The 23,892-nt window shown below is 48.6% G+C and overlaps 1 protein-coding gene across 1 annotated transcript in view; it reads left to right on the top strand.

Moving 5' to 3' along the window:
• Positions 1 to 516: 516 nt before the first annotated feature.
• The window catches only part of LOC149336221 (uncharacterized), a 112,662-nt gene continuing 89,286 nt past the window's right edge, over positions 517 to 23,892 (top strand). The window contains exon 1 of the mRNA XM_089552748.1: positions 517 to 1,305. Coding sequence (XP_089408874.1) covers positions 1,240 to 1,305 — 66 coding nt within the window. The 5' untranslated portion in view covers positions 517 to 1,239. The remainder of the gene's footprint in view (positions 1,306 to 23,892) is intronic.

Raw genomic sequence — 23,892 nt, 5'->3', positions numbered from 1 at the left:
CGGAGTGAGTTATCACTGGCTACTGTACATTGTATAGCGTTTTCTCTTGAATGTTCTTTTTCGTTTTCTTTTGTTTGTTTAGTCTATTATATATACGCACTGAGGCCATGGGATGTTATTGCTTGCTCAAAACAAGTACTTAAACTCTGCATTAGGGAAACCAGGGCGACAACAGAGAACACGTTGAATGGATCATATCTCCATATAACATCAACATTCAAGAACAAACACCGTAGCACGAACGCAGACAACAAGGACGAAACACAGCACGAATCGTCATTTTGTGCCATGTTTACTGAGGTAAACAACAACAACAACGTCCTTTCCGCTTTGCGTGCTGGTCCAGCGCGAGCGCCTCCGCTACGGCGACCAGCAGTTGCGCGCGAAAACGAAACCAAAAACGGCGCGCGCTCCTGACGTCACGCGCCTTACGTCACGCCCAGCTCGCGGCCAATCAGAGAGCGGCGTTCCCGCTTTCGCTTTGGCGGCCGCCGCCGCCGCCGCTGTCCGCGCGCTCCGCTCACGGCGCGCGATCCGACGCAGCGTCAGTCGCGTCTCACGAGCCGACCGTCGAAGCAGGCGGTGGCGACCGTCTTTCGCTGAACTGGTTTTGCCGTCGACGCTCCTCGGTGAACAACGCATCACGCCCGAGCTGCGAGAGAAGGCTGCAGCGATTGCCGACTACGATAAGTGAGCCGAGTAGCGAAGAAAAAGATTTCCCCGTCGCAGCTGCAGTCGACCAGAAAACGCTGCCGTGTGTCTTCGGCGTGGGACGAAATTGAGGAAGAGGCTGGAGTAGCGGTACTTCTCCGCCACCAACGAAGCGTCGAAGACCGATAGCCCCAAGGAAGACTCCGACACCGATCTGCCGACTGCCGGTATATACGAACAAGACGAGCCATGTTTCGACACCGACAATTCCCAGACACCGCGCTTCCCCGACGCCCAGGGAGGCAAGATAGCTGAAACGTCGTCTCGAATCGCGTGCTGTCCCATGTGAAGGAAGGAACAGGAGGGTCAGCCCGGTTTCGTATAGTACATCTGTGTGCTGTGCGGTTATACTTGCTGGCCGGTTTGTTCTGAAGCTTCGCCGTCGCCGTCGTCTGACGTGTCGTGTGTTTGGTGAATATTATTGCGGGCGCCGGTGATTTTCGGTGGCCGTGTTTTTGGTGGTCCTCGCCGCATGTAGTCGCCCCTTGGCTGAAGTTCGTCGTGTGACGCCCGGACAGCTGAGAAGTCATGGAGCGATCCAAAGCTACTGTCACCATCCTGCTACTCGTAGCCTTGTCCGTCGGAATAGCCAGGGTAAGTGGACTCAAAAAGAAGAGTGACTGACATGCGTCTCATATTTTCTCTTTTGCACACCTGTATGCCTAGAGTTACAAAAAGTGATCAACACGTATTTTTACGTCTCTTATTGACGTACAAGCAAATTGATGTAGAGAAAAAGTTGGTGTATTTCATTCGTCCGACTTTTTGGCCAAGCTGATATCTGCACACCGTACGATGTGGGCAGTTAATGTTTGAACATGTGTCGCTGCGTCCGCCCTGTCTAGTCTCGTATTCAAGTGGCGGTCGCAGTAGTTGTGGGATCTTGTTTCTGTTTAGCGTCGAGAGACTATAAGGCACGGTAGTAAAAAAAAAGGAAAGAAAAACACCAAGAACCTCCGCCTGCGCACATAACTGCGTGTTACAAATTATTGAAAAACGGGTGTCGCAAATTGTTTCCACCTGGCAGAGGCAGCAAATCTGAATTGCAGCAAGCGGCTGATTTGAGCGTTGGCAATACGCTGGGAGCACCTGTCGTTTGTGGCGCGCAAATCTGCATTCTCTGATTGTCACCGTACCCAACAATTCTGGACAAGTGCATTTTTTAACGGTAACGAGTTTATGAACGAAATTTCTTTATATATTGAAGCAATTTCACTGTACCAATAAATATTTCCGCAGATCTCACGCCGGCAGGCTTGCATTTTATTGCTATTGACGCGAGCGATAAAAAAAAAACTTAAAAAGAAAGATGTTGCTAAAATTCGGAAGAATGGATTGTTACCTTCAAAAATTCTCATAACAGGAACTTACAATTTTCGAGCACTAAAAATGTGTGTCCAAGTATGTTGGGCATGCGCTAAGCAGGTAGTTCAGGGAGCTTTTGAAAATCGAGACGATCTCCTTATCGTGAAACCTGAATAGGCAAACTTTCTTCGGTGTATTCACCACGAAGATGACAGCTCCATGAGTGTTAAGTGGACGATACCCGTAAAGCAGCTTCTTAGTCGTCTTCCCCGTCAAATCGTTGTGCATAAGACCCCATGCAGTATCTCATCACTGGCCTCGTTATGAAACGCAAGGCGATGTAACATACATAAATATTAAGGGAAACGCGTAACGGAAATGTAAACCAGCTATCAAAGTGAACAGCTTCTATTCTATAATTAATTTCGTGTTTCTGCTGTTACCATGTCAAAGGAAGGCCTAACACATTCTAGGGATCCTAAGAGATCAATCGACTAGGATCGCTTGGAATCGTAGGGACCCTATCATGTTAAGATCAGAGATTAGTACAACGCAAAGTTAAGCACGCGACGAAACACGGATGGCATCGGGAAGTTCATGCTGAAGTGAAACTTCAAAACTTGAACGTGCGACACGATTACGGCGAAACATTGCATTGGCGAGTACGTGCAAAGACACAGTGCCTACGGTAGTGCTAGCGTTAGGAAAAAATAAACCAACAAGATGTAAGTGATTAGCTTATCGTTTTCGTTTCTCCTTTTCAACATGTTTCCTCGCCCTGATGATGCAGCTATTCGCGTTCTCTTTGTGACCTATGCAGCCTCGACAGCGTCCACTGACTAAACACCTCGTCCGAAGGCCGTTAACGAATGCTATATCGAAATCCCGGTCACGGTTTCACGAACGCGTCCAAACCAAAGAAACCGAGCCGCGTAGCACGAACAACACACCTCGTCCTAGATGAGGGAGAAAATGGGTTAATTAAAGCGCGTTAATATCCGATTTACAACCGACGCTCCCAGCAGAGCTGGGCCCGCTGTGCAACGGGTTTAAGTCACGCCGGCGAGCAAGAGAGTCGGATGAGGGGAGACTCATCCGGCCCGCCATCCTTGATCTCTGACCCTCGGCCGTAACTCGGTTTATGTGAACGAACGAAACGGAGAACAAGCTTACGTCGACGATCTGCCGCGAGTTGTATGCATGACCCGCAAACGCGGCACTCTGTTCACTCCTGTTCTACTGCTGGTTGTTGGTTCTGGTCCTTTCTTTTTTGTAATTAATTAACTAGCAGCACCGCCTGAGTATACGTAATCACATTTGGCCGACTTAATGTTTCCTTGGGAGCACCAGTGCTGACTGCTCAGTAACCGGCCGTTTCCGTGACTTCCCGTCGCCTTAGGCAGACAAAAAGAAGTGAATATAAGAAAGAAGCTGAGAAGGATAAATAGAAAAAAGGGAGTCATTTAATCTTTCGCGAGACAGGTTTCTCTGAGAGGAGTCTCTTCCTTCTAGACCCGACATGACCCGCGGCAGCGCGTCTCGCGTCCCTTATGGCAAGGGAGTTATACTTCGCCGGTGCTTTTTTGTTATTTTTGTTCGCCGTCTATTTTTTACTTGGCTCCTAACACGTCTATGCCGTACCTTTAGCCGGGCGAACCAAGAGCGGCGTTAAGTCGACAGCCTGTCTGTCGGCCTGCTCGTTGAGCGTGCAGTGTGAAGTATCGCAGGATTAAGAGAAGCTTACGCAAGCACCTAATCCGTTTCGCTCGTCTTGAATCCGCAGTGATGGCCGCTCCCACTGAAAGACGGGAAGTGTCTCGTGCTTAGCTAAACGCGTGTATATATATATATATATATATATATATATATATATATATATATATATATATATATATATATATATATATATATATATATATATATATATATATATATATATATATATATATATATATATATATATCAAGCTCAATGGACTGAAACGCCTCTTCATGATTCCTTCCAACACTCTCTCTACCACACCGCTTCCTTCGAAGATAAACTATAATCTCTAAACGACCACTAATTATCTGCTTCCTTGAGTTTCCGTTTACTGTTGCAACATCAAAAAAAGAAGTCTTCAGCGAACGCGTATAGATTTCTGCGGCGCCGAATGCTTTGAAGAGCACTGGCACAAATCAAGATTATGCCTATCGACACATTCCCTAACACTGCTTCGGCTACGACCGTGCGTGAGCTAAATGGTGTTGCAGAACGCACGAGGAGTCCAGGAACAAGGAAGCACGATGAAGTCGTAAATCACAGCATCAGTGCAGAGTTTTCCCCTCAAGGACCGCCGCCGGTGAGGTTTGATGTCTTTGGACACGAACACGTCGTCCGTCAGAGAATTTCTTGCGTTTGGCCGAGCACGGAAGTGGGCTATATATACAGATCACGGATAGAAAAATGTCGCCGAAGGGGCCATTTCCCAACGCCGTCCGAAAGTGCTGTCGCCTTTGTAGCGGGCAAGCATCGTCGCACACTACACCGGGCTGATAAGGGGTGATAACGTGAAGTGAAGATCAGCTATTCGTGCTGTGGGTGTAGTCTGTCTTCAGTGCATTCCGATAGAGAGCACTGACTCTTTTGCGCACGCTATGTGCACGTGAAAAATCTGGTTTCCTGGTTTGGGTTTATGGTGTCTAAAATTCTGAGGCAACGCCTGAGGCTACTCAGGCTATCAGGGGATTAGAAGGCTCCGGATAATTTCGACCGCCAAGGGATTTTTAACGTGAACTGACACATCGCACAGTACACGGTCCTCTAGAATTTCGCCTCCATCGTAATGCGACAGTCGCGGCCGGGATCGAACCCGCGTATTTCGGGTCAGCAGCCGAGCGCCATAACCGCTGAGCCACCCCGCGGACTTCTGGTCTCTATGTGTTTTCATTGATGCGAGGATACTTACAAATTTTAGACCTTGAAGATGCGTTTGTGTATTCGCGAAGGCTTTCCCTCGCTCTCTGTATGACAGGTGAGGCCTAAAAGTCACCCACGTTGCGAACATGACGACAACGAAAGACAAAAAAGTATGGAGCGAACAGAAAAACGAAATTGATTAAAACTGGCATGCAGACAAATTTGGACGGGGGTCTGACAGCGGAGAGGGTAAGATGTGCCATTTTCCCTCGCACTTATATGACGCTGGGTGTTCAAAGAGCGAATAAGCGGTCACACACGTAGAGCCAATGGTACAGTACAGCTCAACATCGCGCTTAATATCGAGGGCGGAAGCAAAATAGTGAATTGTGCTGCTAATTACACAACCCGGAGTACTGGACATAACGATGTCGTGAGGACTCCGCTGGCCGGTCGGCGGCGGAGTTCTTGCGTCATTAAGCTTCGTTGTTTTCTAGGTTCGCTGCCTTCTCTTCAATTTAAAGAAAGACAGTAATGTCAGTAGGTACTTAGCTATATTCTAACTTTTATGTGGGACACAAACGCATAGAAGTAATCAGATCGAATGAAACATGGTAACGCAAGTCGCTATGTTCACAAGACGAACACTTCTGCAGCAGAAGGATAGAAATACGGGCAAGCTGTTGCGGATTTTTGAACAATTTATTTCTCCTGAAACGTCCACTAGAGAGATTACACGAGGGGTGGGCTGACAAAAGGGTACTACTAGCTTGAGTACAGGAGGTCTTAGGTGGCGGTATTGAAGTGATAGAGCTTGATGATGGTGGCCACTTCGGATGTAAGGCCACTCCAGTCACGGGCTGTTCTGAGGAAGAAAGGACAGTTTGTATATTTCGGTGTGAGCTTGGTAAGGCTAGGCATGATTAGAGTGACTATTACGAGAAAGTCTACGTGCGCGTGTGATAGGGTGAGTTTTCTTGTTGAAAGTGCGATAAAATTTATGGTACCAGGAAGGACTGGCGATTTTGCGACGACAGGCCAGTGCAGGAAGATGGAACTGAGATTTCAGGGCTGAATTCGCTAATGTGATTGGAATCGTCGGAGCAATTGAATCTAGCAGCGCGGTGCCGGACCGACTTTCACTGCTACGAAAGTAGAGTAAGCCGATAAAAACCGAAGGGACGTACGACAGGGCGTGTACTGCGCATTCTGTCATTTATGCTGTTTCCTATTTTCATCGCCTTCGCAGCATAATCTCCAGGTGTATGGCTTAGCGTAGCGTACCTCGCGTTGTTAGTGAGGTCCGAGACGGGGGACCACAGACATCTACTCCGCTTGTCCTCATCAGAATTGCTTTAGACATTGCATGGATTATCTATAATCTGTCTATCCGCTGTTATAAAAAAATATATTTGTGCGGACAAACGTAATGGATGCAAGCTGCGCAACCTAGTAGGGCTGCTCGGCGTACTCGATGCAAACTGGTGGCGCAGTTTGAATCGCCCGAGGCTCGGCTTAAGTGATAACGCTGCAAAACAGGCCTCAAGACTATGTAATAAGGATGCACATGCTTATTTAGAGAGGTGACCGCCCGCCCCGCAGCCATTGAGTTAATCCTCGGGAAAGGGAAAGACAGTCTGGCTATCGCGTTCCTCACGATAAGCCTCGCATTCTACTACATCGCGTGTCTCGCGCTATTCGCAAACGCCCAGCGATTTTCGCCATCCCGCCCTTCTGGCCGTCTCCGTTTCATATACCGCCTCGGGCTGATAGGAACGACGCAAATGAGCCGCTGCTCTCGCATGCAAATGAAGAAACTCTCTTTCGAGACCGAAACTCGCGTGGCTCCTGGCTCGGTCTCAATGGGGCGGAGCGTGTGAGTGAGAAAGGGGTCAAGTCTGCGTCTCCTCGCTCTACGAGAGATGATAATAATGCACCACGTTCTCACTGCTCCATCTCCGTGCCGTTCGTTAATCACATACGCGCGTATAAGTTTCGCACAAAAACACGAAACTAAAGAAGAGAAAAGATAGAGAGAGAAAGTCAAAGAGGAAGGGAAAGGGGGACAAGAACAAGAAGCCCCCCCCCCCCCCCCCCCCCCCCCCCGCCTCAGTTATTGCCTCCGCTGGCTGCGTACGACAGTTGCGCGACGGACGATGTCGAAAGCTTCGCGGGCCGCAATCCATGCATGGGGCACCGGCGGTTATCGTGGGAGGGAAGAAGTCGGGTGGAAACGAGCATCCGGCCGAGAAATGGAGGGGGGGGGTACGGCAGCGTCGGGAACGCCGGCCCGGCGGCGACCCGCTTGCTGCTCGAGCGCACACCGATGCCACGATGACCGACATGCTGTTGGCGTAGCGGTTTTTCGCCGTTACCTCCGAACTTTCGCTAACGGACGTGTAGATTAAACCTGGGGTGGCGATTATTTTATTTTCTTCAAATTTAAGCAGCGCTAACTTTTAAGACGAATATGCAGAGGACATGACAGGACGGGCGCTGACTCCATAGTTGGAGTAAGCGCCCGTCCTGTCATGTCCTCTGTGTATTCGTCCTAAAAGTTAGCGCTGCTTAAATTTGAAGAAAATAAAATGCATAACTGACTAGCCCCGCAGCGTGTTTTACTAGGTGGTGGTTATGTTGGTAGTAATCAGATTAAGGGCAGCGAACGGGCCATACCCTACAAAAAATTTTTAGACAGTCTAAATAGACTTCTGTCTGCGAAGTCTATAGATTCTCTATGGACAAATCCAAAAGAACAGTCTATAGGCAATCTATATATAGATAATCTGCAGATTTGTGGCCATACACTTTTAGTAGACTTTTCTCTGTGGACAGTCTGTAGACTACGAATAGACAAAAAGAAATATCTGTATGAAGGCAATAGAGTCTATAAGAAGGTCCATAGACCATTTTATGAGGGGTGGGAAGAAAAATGACACAGATAGAGCGTTAAGGGACAGAAAGAAGAGTATCGATTAGAGATCAAGTACGAGTTAATTGTATGTTGGCTGAAATCATGATTGACTAGGGCGTGAATGTAAACTGGAGAGCAGATGATCGATGGTCTCTTGGAGCGAGATGGCGCATTCCAAAAAAGTGCAAACACAGGTAGCCAGGTAGGGGGATGAGATTTGGAAATTTGCGGCGACAGGGTTGTCACGGCTGGTGCAAGAACGGGTTATCGAGAAGACAGCGGCAAAGGCCGTTGCCCTGCAGTGGACGTTGACAGGCTGATGATGACGATGATGGTGCTGCCGTGGATTTCTAAGTTAAACGATGTCTTCTTGCGTGCCGGACAATTTTCTATTTAAAACTCTCCTTTCTACTCTGTCATGAGACAGATGCCAGCCATTTGTATCCTTGCGATCTTTATAAAGGCGTCCCTAGTCTACGACTTTATATCACCCAGTATTTAAGCATGCACCTTTCATTTTTATGCCTTCTTACTGAGACTGGGAGAGGTGATTGGGCAACTTTTTTGCGCCTATAAGTTCCGCGATCATGCTCCAGAAACCGGCTTCTTCTTTTACGTCATCATTACATCCTCGCCACGATGGCACCAATTGACAGAATTGAACAAATTTGCGAAAAAAGCAGCTCCGGGGCGTTTCATTTCGTCATTCTAGAAAAGAACAGAAACCCGGAATGTTTTACAGCGAGAGCTGTATATGGCACGTTCGGCGAAGTCGGCGGCGGCGGCAACGGCGTTGTTCGCCTCGGCCCCTCTCCCTTCGCTCCTGCTGTCAGGTCATGCGTGACGCACTCCTGCCGTATACCCGTACCCTCACACCCTTAAACCACATGACTGGTTACTGCTTCCGGTTATCCCAACACACTCAACAACAGGCATTCATTAGAGGGTACACCTCTGTACCGCCATAAGCGCAAGACATATCACACCCCTGCGTTACTAAGCCCTGAAGTGGTAACAGTAGTAAGTAACTTTATCAAGGACACAAATTAAGCGTCCAACAGGTCGGCTGCCTGACGTACCAAGGCTAGTTGTCCTCCAGAGAAGCGGATTCCAGCCAAGCACGCCAGGAGACAGGTGGGGGCTGGGAATAGTGTGGGGAATGCATGGCGGTGGGACAGAGGTTTCCAACCACTCAGCTGTTGCCAAAGTTCGCATCACCACTAGCTTAAAAGTCCTGTGCATTTTTGTTATTATACTAGTTCCACTTCATATTTGGAATGCTTGAAAGAAACTAACACTGTCACATACATGTTCATAGCGGGAAAAACAGCGTAATGTTGTCAGTAGTAGCGCCTGTGTTGTCTTTGCTCCCGCGGTCCTTGTCTCTTCGCGCTCACAACATGTACGGCCAGTACTAACTAACCCAAATTTCCGTTTTACTGTCACGTACTGTGCCTCAAAAGCGCGCCTCTCAGGCAAGGTCGGTGAACCGACCAGCGCGCGATACGGAGCCAGCGCGCACCCTACTCGATCGCAGCCGCCGCGACAGGCCGCATTACAACTCTCACTGCGACGGCTCTCTACCTCGCTGTTTGCTCCAGCGGCGCGGCGTGTTTTCCAAAGGAAGGGGGTGCTGCACCCCCGACCGTCCTCGTCCGACTTTCTGACTCTCTTTTATTTTCTTCTCCGCCGCCTCCCAAGATCGCGGGGAGCGATACATACCCAATGCGCGCCCCATAATCGAATCCTACACTGCGTCCCACAGGCTCGACGCTGTTGCTGCTGCGGGGCGTGGGGAGTCACGCCCGATGTGCCGCTAGGCGCGCTGAGATCTGGGTATACAGTACAGTCCCGGACTTGAATTCCGGCCCTCAGAAAGCTTATATTCAATGGCAACTGCTGATTCCGTCCACGTTTATATGCTGGTGCTCAAATACATACAGCCTCCTCTTAGATGTTCGATAAGTGTGACAAGACACGCCTTCTACCACCACACGCTGTGAGGTAGCGCCTGTTTTATCTCTGTATATCGCTGAAAAACAAGTTCTGCTCAGAGGACTGCGTGGTACTATTGTTTTTGAAGGCTGAGAAACGGGTAGATGCTGGCGTTATGTGAACAAAAAGAAAGAATGCCCAATCTCATTTTGAGCTTCAAAAATGTGTGTTGAACTGTGTTGGACTCCAATAAATACATATTTGTGCAGAATGACTAAATTGCTACAACTATTCTTTTGTGAAGATATGTGGTTAGACCTCTTCCTGCATGAGTTGGAGCATATGGGGGAGATATGAGAGACTAGGGACCGTCTCCTGTATGTAATATTCGTTTAAATTTTCTTAATACGATGAAATAAACTTGCAAAGCGTCTGTTTTCTTGTTCGCACTGAAAAATGCATCATTACGTATGTTTACAATAGATTACCAGTTTAGTCTTCCACGTTCGTTTGATGTTTCTTCTATACTCCATGCGGAGCGGTTCACGCCTCATGCGTTCTTTGTCCTTAACCTTTTTTGTTTGCCATGTTTGTTTGTGCATTTACGTCGGAAATGATGGTATTCTGTGCCGAATTCCGTGCATTGAATCGCTAGAAGGCACCTTGGGCCTGTGTTTCATGCATACGAAAGGAGAGAGAATTCCCGGGCCAAGCGCTTTGTTTTGCGTCCTCCTTCATCGCAAGTTCATCTGCTTAAATCCGCATTGGTAGCAGAGAAGGTGTTGGCGTTCGTAAATACCAGATCACCATTCTCTTTCTCTCGTTTCCCTGCAAACATGGTAGAGAGCGCGTTGACTTCGAAGCGTCACTTTTTTCCGCATCTTTTCTCGTATTACGACCCTTGATTTACTGCGCAAGTTTTGCCTCGCGCACGACCGAAAGGGAGTCTTTGAAAAGCATCTCTGCGATACAGCACGCTTTGCTGACATTCCAAAATTTAAATATAAATTGTGTCGCCTCAGCGGATTTCCAATCGCAAAGCCACAGTCGAATGCAGGCTTTTACAAAGGCTCGCAGGAAATTGCTGAGATTGCATGCAGTTTCTTGGAGTGCTCAGTAAATTTTCTGATGAGGGCATGCACTTGAATTATAATTTGCTTTTTCACCCACCGCGGTGTAACTCAGTGGTTAAAGCGCTCGGCTGCTGACCCGAAAGACGCGGGTTCGATCCCGGCCGTGGAGGCTGAATTTCCATGGAGGCGAAATTCTAGAGGCCCGTGTACTGTGCGATGTCAGTGCACGTTAAAGAACCCCAGGTGGTCGAAATTTCCGAAGCCCTTCACTACGGTGTCTCTCATAGCCTGAGTCGCTTTGGGACGTTAAACTCCAATAGACTAAACCATAATTTACTTTTAAATAAAGGCTAAATTCCAGTAACGGAAGGTACAAACGTCTCAGTAAAGCTGTTGCTCGTTTCCTGGTTTACTTCTTTCATCCTTGTTTGCGTCAACAACTAGAGTGAAAATTACGCGGGAGTGATCGTAATTTGCAAACAACGGAGTTCCTCGTAGTTCGCCGAGAAAGGAAGCCGTAACGACCTAAAAATAAACAGGAAGCAATGCGTACAAATACGCGGAAGACGCCCGGCGTTTTTGGAAGCGACCATACCTGTTCGAGCTAAGTGCGCGCGCGATATGGTCCCTTCGGCCACAGTGGCGGATGTTGTACGACGCGTGCCACTTTGCGAGCCGTGTCTGTCGATCGTTGGGGCCGATTGGGAGAACGATCGCAGGGGCATTTATTTCCCCGGAAGTAACACGTTTGAGGGGAAGGTGCGGCGAAGATTAACGGGACGCACCCCGTGCGAGCCAGGCATTCATGCTGGCGGTAGCGTGGGCACCTCGCGCTTAGCGAAGCCCGCAGGTAGCTACCGGGAACGCTAATCTGAGGCGGCGATCGCAAAAAAAAAAAAAAAAATGAAACGGTCCCGCATGGGAATGCGAAAAGAGGTGTGTGCTGTGTACGCCCAGATGAAGCCGTCGACGTGGCTTTTTTTTTTTTCCTCCGTTCTTCGTGTTCTGTTTTTTCTTGTAATTCTATATTTATGCTTGCGAAATCGCCTCCACCTCGTCGCAACGACGGGAAATTAAAGAAAGAACACAGGTCTTGCTTTATGCGCCCTGGTGCTGGTGGTAATAGGTGGCGTGTTTGCGCGTCGGCTTGACTATTTCGTTGGTTTAAAGAGGACGGGATATTATGGCGTAGAGTTTAGGACTGTGCACTCTAAAGAGAAAGGAGTAAAAAGGGAGTAAGCTTTATAAAACGGAGTGCGCCAGGGAAGAGCTTACTCCCATTTTACCCCCATAGAGGCGTATTAATGTAAACAGTCACACCCTTTTATAAAACGGAGTGTGACAGAAGAGAGCTTACTCCCATTTTACCCCCATAGAGGCGTGTTAATGTAAACAGTCATACCCTTTTATAAAAAGGAGTGTGCCAGAGGACAGCTTACGCTTTTTTATCCCTATATAGACGTATTAATGTAAACAGCCACATCCTTTTATAAACCATCCTTTTTACCCCATTATAGGCGTATTAATATTAGGAATGTGGAATCCTCGACCTGGAAGAATGCGAGACTGTTAATTCAACCGCATTCCAGAACAAGGCGGGTGAAACACTGGAGAAAGAAGTGTGGGAGAATGCTTAGGACTGAAATGTTCACTCGCGTATCTTGATTCTATACGAAAAGCGTAATCCCGGTCATGCTACGCTCTCTTCGGTCTTTCCCTTCTACCTGCTTTTAAATCGTTTGGCAATATGTCGTCTCAGCAATATTTTATGCCATCGCACGACCGTATCTCCGTTGCTGGGGCCTTCGGCTGACTTCGTGCAGGGCAACTCTCAAGCGCGATGTTGCCCTTGTTTTCCTGGAACTGTGGATGCGCTCATCCACTTGTGCATACCGGCGCATTGCTTGGCCGGTTGTTGCAGTTCGAGGAAGGGTCTTTCTTTCCTCGTGTACAGTTGCGTTCTAGCCAACGTAGGACTTATTTTCCGTGCTCACAGAACAGAGTAGAGGGTATTAGGAATTTATGGTGTGTAGGAATGTCAAAACCTGGCATAAAATATGAGCGCCTCTGGAGAACATGCGAGAGAGTTTCACCTTTCTGTGATTCTAGCGTTCAGCATCATCCTGTTCTAAAAAACATTATAATAAGAAGTAACAAGACTGTCTAGAAGAATGAGGTGAGGCTGAGAACCGGATAGCATTTCCCATTTTATTGCGCCGCTATAATCGACCAATTACGTGATCTGCGATGTGTCGTGTCATTGTACGGGTCATTACTACAACCGCAAAATACAGTCGAGAGCGCAACTTTTGTTTTAAGTGTTTTAGAGGAGATTGAAGATGAAAGAAGGACAGCCACGCGATTATGAACCTGCAGTTCCTACTCTTTGCACTTTCAGTGTCATTTAAGAAGTCGTCATCATCATCATTAGCCTGACTACACCCGCTGCAGGGAAAAGGCCTCTTCCATGTCTATCCGGTTAACCCTGTCCTATGCCAGCTGCGGCCACAGTAACCCCGCAAATTTCTTAATCTCATCCGCCCACCTAACTCTCTGCCGCCCCCTGCTACGTTTGCCTTCTCTTGGAATCCACTCCGTTACCCTTAAGGACCAGCGGTTATCTTGCCTTCGCATTGCATGCCCTGCCCATTTCTTCCTCTTGATTTTGACTAGGTTGTCATTAACCCGCGTTTGTTCCCTCACTCATTCTCCCCGCCACCGGTCTCTTGACGTTACAGCTTTCATTTTTCGTTCCATAGCTGGCTGCGTTGTCCTTAACTTAAGCTGAACCCTCTTCGTTAACCTCCACGTTTCTGCACCGTAGGTGAGTACCGGTAAGGTACACCTGCTGCAGACTTTTCTCTGGAGGGATATCGGTAAACTGCCATTGGTGATCTGAGAGAACCAGTGGGTGGCTCCAAACAGGCATCCCTACTCTCCCAAATCGCAACAGCGACGCGTACACACAGACTCAGTGACCTCGAGCTTAGTTTCATTTGCTTCCTTTACGTTGTTTGCCGGCCCATAGAACCACCTACGTTAGCAGCCCGGCGGCCGAATAGTGTCCGGTCCGCTGCCGCGCTCTGTGTCCACTCTCGGTCCGGTGCGGGCGTCCGGTCGGGCCCACGCGGCGCTCGTGCATTTCCTGGCGGCCTTGGCTGCAAGCGCGGGCCTTGACGAACCAGAGAGGGAGAGAGTGAGCCGAAAACGAGCGGAACCGCGGCGAGAGATATATGGCAAGAGTGGCTGGCCACCCTCGTAAGTGCCCCACCACGCTTGTCCCTTGTTCCTTCCTTCTTCAGTTCAACTTCTCCTGCATCGCCGGCAACTGCGACAGCGCTAGCAGCGACTCTAAACGGAACCTTTTAGTCACTTCCGCCCACTTCACTCACTTCCGCCCACCTCCTCTTCTTCATCTATCACACCCTCTCCATCACGGCGTGTTTCACGAAGGTTGACTGACTGACCTACCGGCAGGGACAGCCAAGACAGCGCGGTTGGCCGTCGGCTTGTTGGCACTTGCGCGCCTGGCTGTGGCTGAGTGCGCGCCCGAAAACGCGCCGCTAAACGTCGTAGCTGCAGCCGGCCATATAGCGGGGCCCTTTACGCGTCCGTGTACGCACGCCGGTCGTGTATACACAACGGAGAAAAGGAGGAAGGCGGTCTACGCCGGGTTACCTTGAACGAGGCCCGCCATCGAACGGGACCGGAGAACGTGACGTGCTTCTGATTTCTCCGCACCGTGCCGACGTGCTTCTAGGGGAAGGCGGAGGGGAAGGCCTAATTGGGGCCGAGTTATTGAGCTCGTACCCTCTTACTCTTTCTTTCTCTGTCGGTCTCTTCTTGTTTCGTCTGTTTTTACACGAGGTCTGCGAGGTACGGTCATCACCCGTCTCTATAGCGGTCGCTCTGCGAATTCCAAAGGCTCTCCGCCCCTCCTTTACGGTTTGGTCCTAGCGGAAAAACAAGCCCTCTGCAGTACTTTCGCTGAGGTTCGCGTTGAGTAAGACTTCATGCGTGTGTGAGTGCAAACTGGGCAAATGTCAGCTAGAAAAGCGCATGTACAGAGGGACGAGACCAGATGGAGGGAAGAGCTGACTGCCGTAAACGAGCAGTTTTGCGTTAAAATACTCTGAAGACGCCGTAAAGACAGCACAAATTCGCACCAAACGGCGGCTAACGGCCAGTTCACTCTTAGGTGGCAAATGCGGCAAACTTTTAAAGCGAAAGCTTTACTACTTGCACTTTCAAGCCTTTGCCGTGACGCGGCGGTGCCACCATTGACCTTTCGCATGACCTCTGTGTGACGTCACGCCGAAGAGCTGGGCGACCATCTCGCGCCGTGTGCGAGTAGTGGCGGTGCCACCCCCGGCGGCCTTAGATTATATTGCATTAGATTAGATTACATTATATTATATTGGATTGGATTGGGTTAGATTGGATTATATTGGATTGGATTGTATAACCGATGTATTACCCGCGGTACTTTAGTGGAGCGGGCGAGGTTACTTTTAACCTCAATCTACTTTCTGTATAACCGATGTACCCGCGGTACTTATGTGGAGCGGGGAGTCCTCACTAAAGGACTCATCTACCATCTGTATAACCGATGCATCGCCACAAGTCTAACCACAAACACCACCATCAGCTACACTACCAGCTGAACCATGGCGTAGGTACAGATATTTCTTTCGCAATTACCGGGCTTAACCAAGCTAAGCCACAGCGAATTTTTTTCTTTTTCTAGGGCACTCATTACACAAAGTTTGCCTCTGTTTTGTAAAATCGGCACTAGCAGGGAAAGAAACAGGTCATTTCAAGTACCTCCGTCATCGAGTAGTTACTGTCTGAAGAGAAGTCCAACGGGACACCTAGCCTACGTGATGCGTTTAGTCGCCGCGTTCACTCGGGGGGCTTGATGTGGACCATAATCATAGGGATGGTGCTTATTTAGGCCGGCTAGCGTACGTCCTAATAAAGTAGATAAAAACAGTGTACAAACAGAAAGCAAAAGACTGAGAACGTGTAGACCTGACCATTCCTTACGCTTTCTTCACGCTCTTAATTAAGATCCAAGAGCAATGACTTCGAGGTCGGACGTGGAGCTCTTGAGGAGGAGCGGGAAAGATTTTCCAGGCGTGTGTAACAGAAGAGCGGTCGAATACAGGATCGCGTCATTAGGAGTGGAGAGGTGGGCTTCAGGGGCATTTCCAATGATTTGTGGCGCATTGAAATGCGGCCTAGCTATAGCAAGTGTTCATCGCCTCCTATGTATGGCTGACCTGAAAACCAATCCAGAAGAACCTGCAGTGTAGAATGTATGTGCATGTACCTAGTGAGCGTTGTGCGTGCATCATCTGGAGGTGTATTTCGCGCGACAGCTCGTAACGATATCTCCCTCTTCCTTCGTATTGTTACAGTTACTGTGTTGTGATATCTGGACAAAGTCATTTTGTAGCGGTCAAAATGTCACAGCCCTAGAAGGCATCGCTTTGTGGCAACGATCGTCCGGCATGTCAGTCTCACAACTGCCGCAGTGTTCATAAGTGGTGTAAGCGTAATGGGTGTTGTGGCCGGACGTCGCAGATGATCAGCACAGGCATGTCGACCGCCTTGATGAGTGTACATACATTATTTTTGGAACGGACTAACCTCGGTGTTCAGAGCAGCGGCTTTGGAATCGATATGTATGACATGCGTTGGGTATTATGCGCCAGGATTCGCAGGATGGCCTGATAGTTGATGGGGCGTCAGCCGTTTGCTTTAGAAGTTGTGCGCCGAGTTCTTTAGTTCTTGGCGAACTCTGATCGTAGGCCTTTCTTAAACTTGGCTTCGAGCTTGTCTTGTGACTCGTTGAATGGGATGTAAGTACGTAGATGTGCGAATGTCCTTCTTTACTGAGTGATTCTCTCTGTGATTCGGCTCGGTCCATGTTTCTTATGTCCGAACGACGCATGCAGGAATGGCGTAAGAACGCAAAAAACCAAGAAATAGGCGGGGTTTACAAGCGCATAGAAAGAGATACGATTTAGAGGGGTCTTCATCCAGCGTTGCTCATGACGCGATTACTGATAGTGTTGACGGTAACGATGTTCACACATGTCACCTTCGCTGCCTCAGAGGCACGACCACCATGAGCTTTCCTTACAATGATAAATCAATTTCTCTCTGCAGATGCTTTCGGCGTCTGTCGAGCTCTACTTCGCGTTTCGCTGTAAAACACGATTTGGTTTTTCACAGGTAGAGAGAGGGTAGGTAGATAGTTTATTGACACTCACAAAGTGAACAAGGTAGGGGGAAGCCTCGGGTGCCTGTCAGCATCTCAACAGGAAGACTTGTATCCATCTGGCCAAAGCGTTTATCATTGGTGGGGCTTCAATAGGGCGTTCACTCCTAGGAGGAAGAAGGCCCGGTGGGGAGGGTGTGAAGTGGGAAGGGGGTTATGATGGGGAGCATGAACGTGAAAATCTCGCAGGAGTCATTTTCTTAGCGGTTTAGAAACGCACACACTACATCTACGACAAACACACAAAGGACACACTTGTCCAGGCAGAATGGCTGCTAAAGAGGATTAACCTGTTGGCCTGCAAAACGATGTTAGAGAAATACGCCAGCCCAGCAGAAAGGAATCCGGGGGTGGGTACGGTGCAGAGATAGCGAACTTGGGCTTGAAAGGCTATGCGTCCACGCATGGGCAGCTGCAACAGGTTTGCGAAACTGTTTCTTCGCCTTATTTTTCGTTCGTTCTCACTGGTTCGGCAACTTTCATAAGTCGGGATTCGTCCGTAGACACGGTCGAAGGTTACGAAGGCAAACATTTTGTTTTTACTTGTCGTTTTTTTTCTTTTCTTTTGCCGCGCGTGGTATAATTAAAGATACGCCGCATCGCAGCTCCAGAAGGAAAGGAAATAGAAATGATCTTGCTTCAGAAGGGTAACGTGTATTATTATACCCCCGACAGTTCCTAGTTGCAAGCCGCTTAAGAGAGTCCCGAAAATAGCATATTTAAAAGCTTAGTTTAAACAGCTCAGAGAAGGCTGCTCCGCGTACATCTACACCCGAGAATTTATTTCAATTTGTTTCAGAAATTCTTTTACATGCATCTCCGTCTTGGTAAGAGGTCAAAAGGGAAATGCTGTCTCTCTAATGCCGCCGCGGTGGCTCAGTGGTTATGGTGCTCGGCTGCTGGCCGGAAAGAAATGGGTGTGCGATGTCGGTGCACGTTAAAGAACCCCAGCTGGTGGAAATTATCCAGAGCCCTCCACTACGGCGCCCCTCATAGCCAGAGTAGCTTTCGGACGTTAAACTCATAAAACCATGTCTCCTTGACGAGGGCCATGTCAGGCATACACTGCTGGACAAATTCATGAAAAACAACGTCATATAACAGTCTTTGTGCGTATCTTCTGTTATCGCAATAAAGTTTCCATTTAAAAAAAAAACAGAAAAAAAAACACATCACTGCGAAGGATTCACTAATAAAAATGCGAAAGTCTTTCCGCTAAGTAATAAATTACCCTCAATGGGCAACCAAGTCGACAATAAAAGAGACTTCTCAGCCCTGTTCAAGTTGACGGAAAGTCTACTACTTTTCGAAGTGAGAGGCTCAATTAAATTGAAAGGCTAAACTTGGGCCCATACGCGCCGCCGAACCACAGGGCGAATCCACCGGCGTTTCGACTTTTTACCCTTAAGTGTCTTTCAATCTCCCTGAGATTCCGGTGAGCCAAATTAGTGGTTGAGTACACATAAACACGAATGACGCATTGCAAAGTTAAAAACTGTGCTTATTTAATGCTTCAGCTATCGCCACGAGATACACCGGGCACCCGCGGCAAATCGCAGAACTTCGCCTCATTGCGTCATCGCGCGTGCCATCGCTATCAGGCAGCGACTACGAATTCCGGCGAACGATTCCGAGAAGGCTGGTTTTGCTGAATGCGAAGAGGCTCTTTCTATCAGTCACGCGGCAGAATGCGGAAGCAGTTTTAGGAGGTCCGGACCAGTTTCTTGAAAAACGAGCGCTTCAACATTATTCATTTTGTTCTTCCTTTTTCAGTTTTATTTGTATCATTCCGCGTTGTCCAACCAAGCACACGTACAAAACTGCAGCGCAGCAAAACGACTCCGTCGTCTGTGCCACCTTTGCAGACGACTCCGAATCCCGAGGGGAAAAAAAAGACAATTTTTGCCTTAATTCTATAAATGTGCGAAAGAAGAATTGCATGAACGTTGGCTTGTCTTGTTGCATTACATTTGGTTTTGTAACGCTGGCTTATCACGCTGTTTTTCATGTCGCACTATAGCTCTGTACGCATGTTTTTGTCGAAATGAAGCCCTCGTTTGCGATGGCTGCCGTTTATATACCAATGGATGACGTCATCACGATTGAAGCGCCGCGGTGTGGGCGGTAGTATCGGCCAAATAAGCAACGTTACTAGATTTATCTAGTAACGTTGCAATTAAGCGTAAGGCGCTGGTAGTGTTAACGATGTTGTGCGTCTTGTTGCCGCTGTACAGGTGGCGGCGCCACCATCGGCAGTGATGGCAGAAAATCACAAACATCGCAACATCTTGAAGCGCCACGGTGTGGGTGGGAGTATCGGCCAATTAAGCAACGCTACTTGGTTACTCCAGTAACGTTGCAATTAGGCGGGGGGGGGGGGGGGGGGGGGCGCTAGTAGTGTAAACGATGTTGTGCGACTTGTTGCCGCTGTACAAGTGACGGCGCCACCGTCGGCAGTGATGGCAGAAAATCACGAACATCGCAACATCTTTGCTCAGGGCTTACCAATCTGAATAGTGATTTCGCACTAATAAACGGTGATGGAGGAGAACGATGGGCAGAAAGCAAGTCATATACACGAAATATCCAAGAGAAGCCAAGCCAAACGCGCAGCTGATCGACTCGTGCGCGCATGCCTTTCCTTCCAAGCGTCGTCGCTCGGCAGGGGCTTATAACGCATTCAGCCCACTCTTTCCCGCAGCGTGGTATGTGCCCTTATGGTTACGAGGCGGCCGCTCGTCCTCCAGCCGCCACGGTAATGGCTTCCAAGGTAGCCACCACAGCCGCTGCAGTTGCGTAGCGACCCCTTTGCTTGCGCCGCCACCGCAGTCTCGCCCACGCTTCGGTTGAGCGAGGCATGCAAGAAACAAAAAAAAAGAAGTAAAAGCTAAAAGAACAAACGAAAGAAGCGGCAGCCGTCGTTTACGCGTAAACGGCCTTGACTGTCCAGGAAGCATTTCGGGTCTGTCCGCTATCTCTCTCTCCCATTTATACGCGTATGCAGGCGGTAATAATTTCCTCCCCGCTTTCGACGGAAATCAATCTCGCAACGAAAAGAGCGACCGTTGTTGGAGAAAGAACGAAAAAGAAGTTCAGGTAAAGGCCGCCAGGCGAACGAGTAAAACAATGACGACCGACAATAAGGAATAAAACGAGACGACCTTCGTTACGGAGCCGTTCGCGCCGCATTTGTTATTAAGCTTTACTTGATTTGTTTTTTTTTCTCGTTCCTTACGCTGCCGTTACGGCCGCTGTAGAGCATGCTTTATGCGTCTCCCTGTCTATAACAGGCGCGCTGGTTGCGATGATGAAGAGTCGACGGGTTGGGCGAGGGAGAAGCGGTAACAACAATGCCTGACATTGGGCCGTCAATGCCGAATTAAGCGAGTCGGTAGTGAATGCTGAAGGAGGGAAGGAGCCTTGGCGTGTACGGAATTAAACTGTCCGCGTGTTCGCGTATTATCGGCGAAGGGTCAAGTTCGCCGAGCGTGTCGGTCAGACGCGGAGTTGGCGGCGCGGTCGGGACTATTTACGGCACAACAGCAGCTTGGAGTGGTTTGTTGCATTAGGATGTGTGGTATATAGGACCGGTTCTGCAGCGCATAGGCTCCCGCATAAGGAGGGTACGCTGGCATCGGGCCTTGGAGATGGGTTGTTTATGTTGACGGGCGTTTAACGTGTCAAGCCATCAGTATCTGCTAATGTATGTTTAGGACATTCTTGGGACAGCTGACGGACAATGCTAGCCTTGCAAACATTTCTTTAGAGAGTCAATAGACTGTCCGTAGACTTCTGTCTATAAAGTCTATAGACTGACACTGTAGACAAATCCTTGAGTCCTCTCCTAAGGACTCGCCTACCATCTGTAGACAAATCCTAGAGAATAGTCAACAGGCAATACAAATATTATGGACAGACTATAGACAGTCTATAGATTTATGACCATATACTTTTAGTACACTTTTGTCTATAGAATGTCTGTAGACCATGGGTAGACAAGAAGAAATGTCTTTAGAAAGGCAAAAGATCTATAAGAAGTCTATAGACTTTCTATATACCATTTTTATAAGGGTATGAGCTGCAGCTTTGATCTTCACTTGGGCTCATCGTGGTTTGCATATGATGGCTGTGTGGCTTTGTCGTTAGGCTGCTGATTCCAAGGTCGCGGGTTTGGTCGGGGCATCGGCGGCCGTGTTTCGATGCAGACGAACTACAAAAAAAAAGTCCGTGCGGTCTACGACATCAGCGCACTCTAAAGATCCCCAAGTGGCCTAAATAACCCGGTGCCGTCCCAAAAAGACGATGGGAGGAAGAGAGGTAGGTAGGGCATAAGCTAAACTTGCAAAACACTTCATTAACGAAAAGCTGAAATCTATACGCGTAACCTTGCGAAACAGGCAAGATTATTGGGTCGTACTGGTCTGTTACTGGACAGTACCCTCGAGCAATGTGCCCCAAGGTCTCTTCTCCCATTCCTGCATGTGGTACCAGAGTGGAGCTATATGCTGTAGAAACAGTTTAATTACACTAATTACAATTTAAGAGATGGATGCAACGCTTTGCTTCTTTGCTTTTCAAACCTTACTGTGACCGTTTTTACGCTTTCGTGAAGACTGATGTGTGCATTGCAAATCGAAACAGGCCCACTGGCGACCAGTTCTGAATAATGATGAGGTAGAAATTAAATGCTGGTATTCAACTGCGCATCTTATACTTGTGTCTTCATTGCTTATATTTTTTGCTTTCTGGAAGAATTCATCACTGTGGTTTCACTCTCTGCCCATTGTGTGACAGGGGGGGGGGTTGTAATAAAAACAAAGAAAGGCGTCGTTACGTGTTTAATCGAAGAACGCATCTTGGCCATCGGAGGCCGACTGCCTTCAGCGACCTTGGCGAGACGAAAGGACGGACTAGCTTGCCATTCGGGTCAAAGATCCGCTGCCGATTGCGAGAGCTTCTAGCACCAAGAACAGGCCCGCGATGGTTAGTGTGCAATTAGCTAAGAATCTATTAGACAGCGGTATTCGTTTCAGGCATGAATGAGTAGTGCGCATTGTGAAGGTGAGTCGGGTTCGCGGCCTTACGCAAACCGTCTCCGCGTAACCCCTGTCCTCGCGTTTCACCTTGTCGTATCTCATCTCTTTCTTCTTCTTTTTCCCCTCTCGCATTAATTGCACTCGCTTACTCTGCAGTACATTAGACGGAAATCACTGAAGGATTATACGGGACTCTTATTTCCAACAACGCAAAGTATTCAATCTGAGGGCTATTTCCGTGTCGTTAAATTTGCTGTGTCAGTGGCTTTTTTTATATTCTGACTTTTTATGCAGTAGGTATTACTTAGAAGGAAGTAATGTTATTCGTAACACGATCGAGGTAGTTACGAAAACAATATACATAAGGAGGTCCCATAGTCAGTGACTAATTTATATATCGAATCTATACAAATTTATACACCTTTATATGGCCACTATTTCTTTATAAGAGGTACACGATCGGATTGACACATCCTATATGTAGCGACTCCTCTCTGCTTTCTGTACTTTCCCTAGAGGGATATTCCCTTTTGAAGGGAATTGGAAAGGTACAATTTGGCGAGAAGGGATCTTTTACGGAGTTTCAGGGAATTTTAGGCAGCGAAATTGTCTCACTTTTTTCAAACTGACGGAAAAATTTCAAGCTAGTACTGGGAAAAGGGCCTGAAATAGGTAATTTTCGCTCAGTTTGCTGGAATTTTCGGTTACGACATGAAACATCAGTGTTTCTTCTGTCCTATACTCAGCTCATTTGGGCGCGTAAGATGCAAAAGAAAGAGGGACGCTAGCACCTTGCCCTACCCCCTTGCAGCGTGACCTGCTTCGCTGCTTAATGTAAAGCCTCCGCGCACTGAATAAACAGAGCACAGTGTCGCAGTCGATCAAGACCGCGAATGACGGCTCTGACTGCGCGCTTTGCCGACCTGTTGACGCCTTATAGTTCAATCCGCGAGCGTACGCATATACGTAACTCCGAGCGCAGCACGCGGACCACATAATACTCCCGACGGCCGCGCAAACGCGGCCGGAATAAATTGCCGCGGGGCTCGTCTGGGGAGCATTAAGGTAACGCCAGCAGCAGCGACACCACCTGGAAGGCACATGATCGTAACGCGCGAATCAATTTGGTCCGCTCTCGAAGTCGTAAAGGAGCAAGGCCGCGGTTCGCACGGTGGCCGCGTACTCGGGCACCCCAGATGACGGCCGCGTGGCAAGGTCGCCAGAGTTCTTCGGGCCGGACCATTACGGGCCGGGAGAGAGCGGCCGGCGAAAACAGCCCGGCTGAGGAAACCGCACAATGCTCTCTGACGACCCGCGGCGTAATATAGACGGAGAGCAGAAAGGGAATGAGGGGGAGAGTATGGGCATCGTTGGACGAGACGAGCGCTGGTCACCCCTGGCCGGCTCACTTTGGGCCCTGCAAGCGCTTTGCGGAGCACCGCTCTTCGCTCGAAAAAAAGAAAGACAGAAAGAAAGAAATGCCCCCAGTTACGTCCATTTCCTTTCCTCTTCTTCGCCGATGTTTTCCTTTCGTACCGACTTTCTCGAATCACGATTGGCGATTTGGAAGGCGATTCCGTTTCGACGACGAGCGGATGACTTATACATCTTCTTTCGAATGCCCTCCACGGCAACCCCCGCTTTCGAGTAGTTCCTTTCTTTTTGCGGCTTATTCTTTTTTTCCTGATCGCATATTGTTTTCTACTTCGGTTTGTGTTGCTGTGTGCATTCTTG

The sequence above is a fragment of the Amblyomma mixtum genome, chromosome 7 (genome assembly GCF_055824585.1).
Source record: "Amblyomma mixtum isolate Tamu chromosome 7, ASM5582458v1, whole genome shotgun sequence".
In the NCBI taxonomy this organism is placed as follows: Eukaryota; Metazoa; Arthropoda; class Arachnida; order Ixodida; family Ixodidae; genus Amblyomma; species Amblyomma mixtum.
This window is presented reverse-complemented; position numbering and strand designations above follow the sequence as displayed.